Source organism: Lycium ferocissimum, unplaced genomic scaffold (genome assembly GCF_029784015.1).
Source record: "Lycium ferocissimum isolate CSIRO_LF1 unplaced genomic scaffold, AGI_CSIRO_Lferr_CH_V1 ctg10638, whole genome shotgun sequence".
In the NCBI taxonomy this organism is placed as follows: domain Eukaryota; kingdom Viridiplantae; phylum Streptophyta; class Magnoliopsida; order Solanales; family Solanaceae; genus Lycium; species Lycium ferocissimum.
In genome coordinates, this window is record NW_026713414.1 from 10700 (window position 1) to 22351 (window position 11652).

General features: G+C 41.2%; 1 protein-coding gene across 1 annotated transcript; it reads right to left on the reverse strand.

Annotated features, from left to right (window-relative positions):
- Positions 1 to 4357: 4357 nt before the first annotated feature.
- Positions 4358 to 7005, reverse strand: LOC132041548 (uncharacterized). Its single transcript, XM_059432253.1, has 4 exons — positions 6634 to 7005; positions 5804 to 6580; positions 4560 to 5681; positions 4358 to 4393 (listed from the first exon to the last, which is right to left on the reverse strand). The coding sequence occupies exons 1-4, from the start codon at positions 7003 to 7005 to the stop codon at positions 4358 to 4360; spliced, it is 2307 nt and encodes a 768-aa protein (XP_059288236.1).
- Positions 7006 to 11652: the final 4647 nt, after the last annotated feature.

Sequence of the window (11652 nt, forward strand, 5' to 3'; positions counted from 1 at the left end):
ATTCCAAAGACTGCATTCAGGACCTGATACGGGCACTATGAGTTTAGGGTGATGTCCTTTGGGCTGACCAATGCTCCATCAGTGTTTATGGATCTGATGAACCGAGTATTCAGGCCGTTCCTAGATATGTTCGTGATTTTATTTATTGATGATATCCTGGTCTATTCGCGATCAGAAGAGGAGCATGCAGATCATCTGAGGGCGGTACTTGGGGTGCTCCAGCACCAGAAATTGTATGCTAAGTTCTCTAAATGTGAATTCTGGTTGACTTCAGTAGCATTCTTGGGGCATATTATCGGAGCTGATGGCATTCGGGCTGATACACAGAAAATTGAGACCGTAAAGACTTGGCCTAGACCTACGACACCTACTGAGGTACGTAGTTTTCTGGGGTTAGCAAGATATTACAGGAGATTTGTGGAGAAGTTTGCTTCGATTTCAGCGCCTTTAACGAGGCTAACTCAGAAGGCAGCTAAGTTCCAGTGGACTGATGCTTGTGAACGAAGTTTCCGATTCTGCGAAAGAAAAGTTGACTACGGCTCCGATTCGACTCTTCCGAGGGACCGATGGTTATGTCATTTATTGTGATGCTTCCGGTGTTGGGTTAGGTTGTGTATTGATGCGGCATGGCGAGTTATAGCCTATGCCTCCGGCGGCTCGAAAGCACGAAAGAAATTATCCTACTCATGATCCGGAATTAGCGGCGGTAATTCATGCTTTGAAGATATGGAGGCATTATCTATATGGTGTTCATGTTGATATTTATACGGATCACAAAAGCCTCCGGATATCTTTAAGCGAGAAGGAGCCGAATTTGCGGCAGAGGAGGTGGCTAGAGTTCTTTGAAAGACTATGATGTTGACATTTTATATCATCCTGGGAAAGCCAACGTTGTAGCAGATGCGCTCAGCCGTAAGTCTATGGGCAGCTTGGCAGGCGTGCAACCAGAAAGAAAAGAAATGGTTCATGAGATTTATCAGCTAGCTAGTCTTGGAGTCCGTCTGGCCGATTCTGGAGATACCGGGGTTTCGTCCGAGAGGTTCTTTGAATCTCTATTATGGAAGAGGTAAAGCGACGCCAATATGAGGACCCTGTTCTGGTACAGTATAGAGACACAGCCCTTGAAAAGGAGAAAATCCCATTCGAGATTACACCTGATGGAGTACTACTACATAGGGGCAGATTATGTGTACTTGAGGTTGCAGGGCTGCGGCGACAGGTCATGGGAGAGGCAAATTATGCCCGTTATTCCGTTCATCCGGGATCAACAAAGATGTATCATGACCTCAGATGTTTGTACTGGTGGGATGGTATGAAGAGAGACATAGCAGAGTTTGTTGCTCAGTGCCCAAATTACCAACAGGTTAAGATCGAACATCAGAAGTCGGGTGGATTGTTACAGGAGATGGAGATTCCGACTTGGAAGTGGGAAGTAATTAATATGGACTTCATTACAGGTTTACCTTGCACTCCACGAAAGTATGACTCCATATGGGTTATTGTAGATAGGCTGACAAAATCAGCCCATTTTCCTTCCAGTCAGGACTACTTATTCAGCTGAGGACTATGCAAGGTTATATATTAAGGAAATAGTAAGACTTCACGGAGTCCCCACATCTATTATATCCGACAGAGGTGCCTAGTTTATAGCTAACTTCTGGAGATTATTTCAGGAAGGATTGGGGACCCAGGTGAGTCTTAGCACCGCGTTCCACCCTCATTCTGACGGACAGGCCGAGCGTTCGTTCGACGCTAGAAGATATCTGATATCTTTGCGCGGGCCTCGTGTTATTGATTTCGCAGGTAGGGCGGGACGATCATTTTCCACTTGTTGAGTTTGCTTATAATAATAGCTACCATTCTAGCATCCGGATGGCACCGTATGAGGCTCGTATGGCGGGAAGTGCGGGTCACCGATTGCTGGTTCGATGTTGGCGAAACTAAGTTAATTGGCCCGTATACGATTCAAATAAGCGGTTGATAAAGTGAAACTCATTCAGGAATGGTTATTAGCAGCTCAGAGTCGACAAAAATCATATGCAGATAATCGGCATCGACACTTAGAGTTCCAGATTGGTGATTGGGTATTTCTGAAAGTGTCACCCATGAAGGGTGTTATGAGATTCGGCAAGAAGGGGAAGCTCAGTCCGAGGTATATTGGACCTTACCAGATCGTCCGTAAGGTAGCAAGGTTGCCTATGAATTAGACCGGCCATCTGATTTGGGAGCAGTGCATCCAGTCTTCCATGTATCAATGCTTCGCAAATGTATAGGCGATCCTTCCAGAGCATTTCCAATAGATGATATCTTATAAGATTCAACCTAAGGAAACTCTAAGAATTCAAAAATAACAAAAGAAAATAAAGGGAACTTGGAAAATTGGAAAAGAAGAGATAGAAAGATAGATACGAGACCCAAAGGATAGTAAATCTATGGGCAAAATTAGGTATATCAAACCTAATCCCTCCCAATTTGATTCAACCCTAAGAACCTAAGTAATTTGAATTCAAGAAAAGGGACTCAAATGAATTCCACAAATGAGCAACCTAATATGAATCCAATGGAACTTGCAATTCAATGCACAACTAAGAAATTACACTTAGTCAATAATCAACCAAACAAACTATCTAATAACTAAATCTCTCAAAATATAAATTCTCACAATATCCAAGCTAAGTCTTCCAAATGGATGAAAATAAGTATTTATACTAATGCCTATTACACCAAAAGGCCCTAAAGTGGCTCTTTTGCAAAAATACCACATGGGTCTTCAATTGCATCCAAAGCCTCATATCTTGCAATTACGACCTCCAATTGCCATTCTAACCTCATAATTTGAAAGTATGACCTCCAACTGCAATCTTAGCCCCATAGTTGCACTTTTATCCATTTTGCACTTCTAGCCACTTTGCAACTCTTCCAATGCCAACTCCCAAATGTTGTAAATCCGCGAAGTCTTCTCTCCAATCTTCTCCAAGGCATCCTTTTTCATAAACAAGGCTTGCAACTCTTGAAGTTCTCTTGCTTGACTTCGAGTGAAAGGCCTTGTGCTTGTTGGATTCGTATCATCCTCCCCTTGGAGAAGATTCGTCCTCGAATCTAAGGGCATACCTACAACACAAGAGGAAAGATCACTCACATTGAAAACATTATGAACATTATACTCACTTGGTAAGTCGATCTTGTAGGCATTGTCATTGATCTTTTCAAGCACTTTGAATGGTCCATCTCCCCTTGGGCTCAATTTTCCTTTTCGCATTTGCGGAACCTTTCTTTTCGGAAGTGAACCCAAACCCAATCATCGGGTTGGAAGTCCACCTTTCTTCTCCCATGATTTTGTCTCTTGGCTACCTTGGTGTTGACCTTGTCAATGCTCTCCTTTACCTTGGCATGGATTTTTATCATTTCGGCCGCCCTTTGCTTTGCATCTAAACTCACAACAACATCACTAGACAAAGGGGTTATGGTTAAAGGAATCAAAGGATTAAAGCCATAACATACTTCAAATGGAGTCATGCCAATAGAGGAATGGAGGGACCGATTGTAAGCAAACTCAATCAATGGTAAACGGTCCTCCCAAGAAGTGGGCTTTCCTCTAATCATACTCCTAAGCATACTCCCTAGAGTCCTATTCACTACTTCGGTTTGACCATCCGTTTGAGGATGGCAAGAAGTAGAAAACATGAGCTTGGTGCCAAGTGAACCCCAAAGACTCTTCCAAAAGTGATCGAGAAACTTGGAATCCCTATCACTAACAATAGTGCGGGGAACTCCATGTAACTTAAGGACATGATTCACAAACAAGGATGCTACATGAGATGCATCATCACATTTATGGCATGGTATAAAATGAGACATTTTTGAGAACCTATCTACCACAACAAAAATGCTATCATGACCCCTTTTGGTTCTTGGAAGACCCAACACAAAATCCATAGAAATGTCTATCCAAGGACCACTAGGAGTAGGAAGGGGAGTATACATACCTTGGGGCCGAGTTTTGGACTTGGCTTGCTTGCATTCCAAACATTGACCACATAGCTTTTCAACATCATGTCGCATCTTGGGCCAATAGAATTGCTCTCCCAAAATGTCAAGTGTCTTGGCCACTCCAAAATGGCCCATCATTCCACCACTATGTGCTTCCTTGACGAACAACTCTCTCCATGAGCTCATTGGGACACAAACTCTACCATCCTTGAATAGGAACCCGTCAACAAGTTGGAACCTATCAACCCTCCTCCCTTGGGTCAACTCCTCACAAATCGCCTTAAAGTCGGGATCTTGAGAATAGAATCCCTTAAGGCTTTCAAATCCCATCATTCTAGAAGTCGTAGTGTTTAGCAAGACATACCTTCTAGATAATGCATCCGCTACCACATTTTCCTTCCCCCTTTTGTAATGGATCACATAAGGGAAAGCTTCAATCAATTCTACCCATTTCGCATGTCTCTTGTTGAGCTTGGATTGGCCCTTCAAATTTTCAATGATTCGTGATCCGATCGTATCACAAACTCCTTATGCCACAAATAATGTTGCCAATGGGTCAAGACCCTCACAAGTGCATACAACTCCTTGTCATAAGTAGAGTAGTTCAATGACGCCCCTTTTAGCTTTTCACTAAAGTAAGCCAATGGCTTGCCTTCTTGCATCAACACTCCACCTATGCCAACCCCGGAAGCATCACACTCAACTTCAAAAGTTTTCTCAAAATTGGGTAATTGCAATAATTGTGACGAACTCAACATGGATTTCAATTCTTGAAACGCCTTCTCTTGCTCATCTCCCCAAACAAAAGGAACATCTTTTTTGATCAATTCGGTTAAGGGAGAGGCAATTGTACTAAACCCCTTTACAAACCTTCTATAGAAACTTGCCAACCCATGGAAACTCCTCACATCGGTTGCATTTTTAGGAGTTGGCCAAGTTCTAATAGACTCCACTTTTTCTTCGTCAACCTCCACACCATTTGCACTCACCACAAAACCCAAGAACACCACTTTATCAACACAAAAAGCACATTTCTTCATATTAGCAAACAACCTCTCACGCAACAAGACATCAAACACTTGCCTCAAATGGCCTACATACTCCTCAATTGATTTGCTATACACAAGGATATCATCAAAATAAACAACCACAAACTTGTTGATAAAGTGTTTCAAGACATGGTTCATCAACCTCATAAATGTGCTAGGTGCATTGGTTAGTCCAAATGGCATGACAAGCCACTCATAGAGTCCAAAATTGGTTTTAAAGGCTGTTTTCCACTCATCACCGGGGCTCATTCGAATTTGGTGATAGCCACTTCTAAGATCAATCTTCGAAAACACACTTGAGCCACAAAGCTCATCCAACATATCATCAAGCCTCGGAATGGGATGGCGATACTTTACCGTGATTTTGTTGACGGCTCTACAATCAATGCACATCCTCCAAGTGGCATCTTTCTTTGGAACAAGAATCACCGGAACGGCACACGGGCTAAGACTCTCCTTCACTAGCCCCTTTTTAAGGAGCTCATCCACTTGCCTTTGCAATTCTTTTGTTTCTTCCGGATTGCTCCTATAAGCCGGTTTGTTGGGAATTTGGGATCCCGGTACAAAGTCAATTTGGTGTTCAATACCTCTCAAGGGAGGTAAGCCATCGGGCATTTCCTCCGGAAATAAGGCTTCATATTCCTGCAAAAGAGAAGACACACCACTAGGAAAAGTGCTAGTAGCTTGTTTAGTATTTAGGAGAAGATCTTTGTTGACAAGACACACCATGAAGTGTCTCTCGTCAACCCCTTTTAAACAATTACTTGGTTTGGCCAACAAACATTTCTTGGAACCATCTTGAGATGTCCCTCTCCATTTATGACCAACAAAGTCTCCTTCTCACCCTTCTCCTTTTCTTCCCTTTGATACTTCTCCCGAAGCTCCCTCATCACTCGATAATCCTCACTCACTTGGTAAGGGGTTAGTGGGTTAAGAATGTACTTCTTCCCCTTGACCACAAATGAGTACTTGTTAGTTCTCCCACTATGTTGGGCATCAACATCAAGTTGCCAAGGTCTTCCAAGCAATAGATGGCAAGCTTGCATGGGTACCACATCACACAAAATCTCATCTTGGTACTTGCCAATGCTAAATTTGATAATGGCTTGCTTGTTGACCCTCATTTCGCCACATTCATTAAACCATTGGAGTTTGTAGGGATTAGTATGCTTGCGGGTGGGGAATTTCATACTTTCAACTAAAAATTGGCTAACGGCATTCGTACAACTTCCACCATCAATGATTAAGGAGCACACCTTATCCACAATTTTGCATCGTGCATGAAATAAATTCTCCCTTTGGTCGCTCTCTTCCCTCGCTAGAGCCCCCATGGCTCTTCTAGCCACAATAGCATGATTCAAGGCTTCTTCATACCTTATCTCAACCTCTTCATCGGAATCACCCTCACACTCACTTCTTTCTCCCTCTTCTTCATGACCATCCCCGCCCTCATGTTCATCATCGGTTCGATACCCATCCCTCACTATTGTGATAGTCCTCCGGTTGGGACACTCACTGGCAATGTGCCCTCTCCCTTGGCACTTAAAGCATTGGATGGTAGAAGGTCGGTTATAGTTGGTGTTAGAATTGTTACCTCCTTTAGCCTTGTCATCACCTTTGGCTTTGTAATCGAATTTGGCTTGAGGTGTTTGAGTGTTGCTCTTGGGCTTATCCCAAGTGGAAGTTTTCCACTTTCTTTGCCTTTGATCCAATTTGAAGATGATTTGCTTTTGTCTTTGTAGGACCTCTCTTCTTTTAGATCCGCCTCAACCTTGGATGCATCATGGAATGCCTCTTCAAGACTATTATAGGTTTTGAGCCTCATTGGTTTAGCGATGTCTCGATTCAAGTTGGCTACAAACCTTATAATAGTGTACTCTTCATGCTCTTCTATCTTGGACTTCATCCGCAAGTCCTCAAACTCATCAAAGTACGCTTCCACACTTTTCAACCCTTGCTTCAACATGTACAACCTTTTGAGTGCATCTTGGTGGTATGTGGGTGGAAGCCACCTTGTCTCTGATGACGTCTTGGGGCCCACACAACCTAGGACTTGCCCTTTTTGGCCCAACAAACAACTTTCCACTTTGTCTTTGGAAAAACCTTTGGATCAAGCCCTCTTCTTTGGTCTTCTTCTCCAATATGAAGATATGAATGTTCTTAAGAACACCAAGAGCACCCAAATGCAATCTAGGACCAAATCAACTCGTTTTTGCTCCAAATTTCAGATCTAAGCTCCTTATCACTTAGAGAACAAAGCCCAATATTCAATTTGCTTTAATTGCTTCTCAATCACTAAACCCACTTTTGAGTTCTTCAAGCTTTGATGAAGCTTCAATGGTGAAAACTTCAAAACCCACCCAAACAACTTCAAACTTCGGATTTAGATGTTTTCCACCTCAATAAACTCAAATCTAAATTCAGAAACAACAAAATCAAACCACAAAATAATTTTCTAATATTTTTTTTTTTTTTTTTTAGGATTTTCGGATTTTTGATTTTTTTTGTGATTTTCAGATTTTGAGCCTAGGATTAGAAATTGTGGGAACAATCTCTTAGTCTATGCTCTCTCTGATACCAAATGATAAGATTCAACCTAAGGAAACTCTAAGAATTCAAAAATAACAAAAGAAAATAAAGGGAACTTGGAAAATTGGAAAAGAAGAGATAGAAGGATAGATACTAGACCCAAAGGATAGTAAATCTATGGGCAAAATTAGGTATATCAAACCCAATCTCTCCCAATTTGGTTCAACCCTAAGAACCTAAGTAATTTGAATTCAAGAAAAGGGACTCAAATGAATTCCACAAATGAGCAACCTAATATGAATCCAATGGAACTTGCAATTCAATGCACAACTAAGAAATTACACTTAGTCAATAATCAACCAAACAAACAATCTAATAACTAAATCTCTCAAAATATAAATTCTCACAATATCTAAGCTAAGTCTTCCAAATGGATGAAAATAAGTATTTATACTAATGCCTATTACACCAAAAGGCCCTAAAGTGGCTATTTTGCAAAAATACCCACATGGGTCTTCAATTGCATCCAAAGCCTCATATCTTGCAATTACGACCTCCAATTGCCATTCTAGCCTCATAATTTGCAAGTATGACCTCCAACTGCAATCTTAGCCCCATAGTTGCACTTTTATCCATTTTGCACTTCTAGCCACTTTGCAACTCTTCCAATGCCAACTCCCAAATGTTGTAAATCCGCGAAGTCTTCTCTCCAATCTCCTCCAAGGCATCCTTTTTCATAAACAAGGCTTGCAACTCTTGAAGTTCGCTTGCTTGACTTCGAGTGAAAGGCCTTGTGCTTATTGGATTCGTATCAATATCCAGGTGACAGAGGAATTATCCTACGAAGAGCAGCCTATAGCCATACTGGATCGGCAGGTGAGAAGGTTGCATACTAAAGACGTGGCTTCCGTTAAGATATTGTGACGGAACAATAACAGGGAGGAGATGACCTGGGAAGCTGAAGAAGAGATGAAGAATAAGTATCCCTACTTGTTTCCTATGCCTATAGGTAATTTACACTCCTTAATTGGTTATGTTGATTGATGAATGAACTGTATATGATAGCTATAAAAGGAACTCCCCCGAAGTGCTTATAAGACCCTGTAAGACGAGTTTAACATTCGAGGATGAATGTTCTAAAGGGGGGGGGGGGGGAGGATGTTATATCCCGTATTTTTGTACATTGGGATATTTTAAGCTAATCGCGATAAGTTAAGGACAAGGCTATTTTCCGATTCTGTTTTAATGCAAGTTGCTTATAAATTTTATTGGTATGGAAATATTAAGGAAAATTAGGAGTTAATTATTTCATGAAATAAAAGCCACAAGTGGCCGTGTGGGGTGTGGGCTCCCACCCATGGCTTGGCCAAATTTGATTGCCTTAAGCCATGAGTGGGGCATGTGTCCACCTTGTATGAATTATATATATAGATAAGTGATGACAAAGCAAGACTTATTCATCATTCACAACTCAAGAAACTTGGAGAAGAGAGGAGAAGCATTCGGCCATGGCTAGCCGAATTGGTGCCCATGAATATTGATTAAAAAAATAATTTTCTTCTAGTATTCCAACCAATTGGAAGGTCCCTAGTAACGTGAAGTAGTTGTTGGAGCAATCAAAGCATTCAATTTTGCAAGTTACAAACCCTAGCCAAGTTGTGAAGTTAAGGGGTAAAGGTAAGGTTTAATCTTCTTTTTCATGTGTTATGGATGGTTTGTGCATGTTGTAGTGTGTAGAAATGAATGAAATTCATGGAACCATATGTGTTGGTGTTAAGCCGTGTAGGGGTCGTTTGGTGTAGGAGTGATGAACTAAATTTATTTAGTATTTTTGGTTGTTGTTGTTGTGGATTCTATGATGTAAATGAAGGTTTAATGGTTCAAGTTGGAGTTGTAATTGTTTGTGGGTTGTTGTAGAAGCTAATATGATATTAATATCATTTCTTGCATTTGTGTGAATAATGTTGTTAACGTGTGGTTGTTGGCATAGTTCACGAATTTGGAAGAAAAGAATGTGTTGTGTTGCTCTTGTCGAGTTTGGAAGATTTCGGGTGGTGTTGTATGTTGGTTGGGCTGTTTTGAATATTGTGCGGGTTGTCCGAAGTGTTCTCGAGTCTTGTTTGAATGGTCTCGGGTTAGTACTTGAACGTGTGATCATTGGTGTTGGCTTGATTGTATGTGGTTGACTTGACTGTAATTGGAATACCGTCTAATTTTGTAGAAAGGAGTTACTAACGTTAGGATGCATTTTGACTTAATCGTTGATGTTGTTAATATGGTTGTTGGTATTGTTGTTGATGATTTGGCCGAGTGAAATTCTCGGGTTTGTTGAATTTATAAAGGAAATCTTTGCCCGAATTTCTATAAATGAAGTGCTAGCTTAGGATTGGATTCTTAAGTACCTATTCCTAAGTTATGTAAAGCCCGAGACTTTGGTATCTAATGACGTTGTTGTAGATCTTGGGAAGCCCGAGACTTAAGTTCGGATTAACTTAGGAAGTGGACAAGGTATGTAAAGCCTATCTCTTCTTTCTTTTTGCATGTCTTAGATGTAAGTGAGATACGACACGAGCCTCGGGGTAACTCTATTCCTAAGTTCCGAGCATGTTTGCGATTCTTATTCACTTCTTGATATTAGCCTTCTTAATATGGTCGAGCCATTGCCCTTGAGTCTTTTGTATGATTGGATAGTAAGTGATGTATAAAGGGATCCTATTCCTAGAGGACTCTATAATGGATAACGTCCTTAACTTTCATAGGCGGCCTCGGATTGCTTTGATACGTTCGTAGAGGATTCTATAATGAATAATGCCCGTAACTTTCATGAGCGGGCTCGGATTGGTTTGATACATGCCCGCGATCCCTGAGACTCGCCTTAACATAGTTTTAATGACATTTAGAACGAACTTAATATGGCTATCATCCTGACACTCGAGCGTTGGTTGGTCTACTTGTCTATTGAGTCTCGAAAGATGATTTTATATGCATATGGCTATTCACTATTCTGTTTGTGCATTCTGTTTTCGCATCTTTCTCCGAGTCCCGCACTAGCGGGCCAGGTACAGTATATATATATATATATATATATATATATATATATATATATATATATATATCTTTGTTATCTTGTGATACGGAGTTATTACGTGATTACAGGTATCTTTGTGATACGGAGTTATCTTGTGTTCGAAGTATCTTTGTGTTATGGCGCCAAAAATGGGGTGGCGACCATGTTTACCGAGTCTTATAAGGGGCCGGATATGATATATGATATTGATATGCATGATTTGTGTTTCAAAAGCAAGCATTTTGGTATTCTGGTTATTGTATTAATTTTCTATACTCCTTATTTTAGTTATGATCCTGTTCTTGTATTTCATGCCTTACATACTCAGTACATATTAAAATCGACCCCGCTCTTCGGGGGCTGTGTTTCATGCCTGCAGGTACAGACGCCCACTTTGGTGCTCCGACAGCTTAGGATATCTATTCGGCTATCTCGGAGCGCTCCCTTGTTCCGGAGCCTATATTTTGGTACAGACACTTTCGTTGTATACGTGTACGTCTATTCAGGGGTACGGCGGGGCCCTGTCCCGTCATATGATACTGTTGTTATTCTTAGAGGTCTGTAGACATATGTGTGGGTTGTGAATAGTACTGTTCAGTTATGTTCGTATGATTTATGTTTTGGGCGGTCCCATTCGCCATGGCAGCCTTATCGGCCTGCGTATGTATATATGTTTTGGGATACTGCATGTTATGATAGCCTTGCCGGCTTATGCACGATGTTATCTGCTGAAAGTTGTGACTGCAATATGTATATATGCATGATATAGCTTTGGGCGACGTCTTGCCTTTCTGTATGTATAAGTTCTTGTTATGCTAGTTGTGGACTGATTATAGTTAGCAGGTGTGTACGAGTGTCCAGCTCGGGCACTAGTCACGGCCTACGGGGTTGGGTCGTGACATTTACGATATGGCATAATGAACCTTAATGACCATTGGTGATGTGACTACCTTGAAATGAATAAAGAATTGGCTTCTATGCTATGAAAGTGGTTGTTGTGTTGGCCTAACTACTCGG

Coding starts and splice junctions, on each gene's coding strand:
- LOC132041548 (XM_059432253.1), bottom strand. CDS start 7,005: ATGTTGAAGCAAGGGTTGAAAAGTGTGGAAGCGTACTTTGATGAGTTT. Junction 6,581..6,633: donor TGATGACAAGGCTAAAGGAG/GTAACAATTCTA, acceptor CAATGCTTTAAG/TGCCAAGGGAGAGGGCACAT. Junction 5,682..5,803: donor ATGTTTGTTGGCCAAACCAA/GTAATTGTTTAA, acceptor TCTCTTTTGCAG/GAATATGAAGCCTTATTTCC.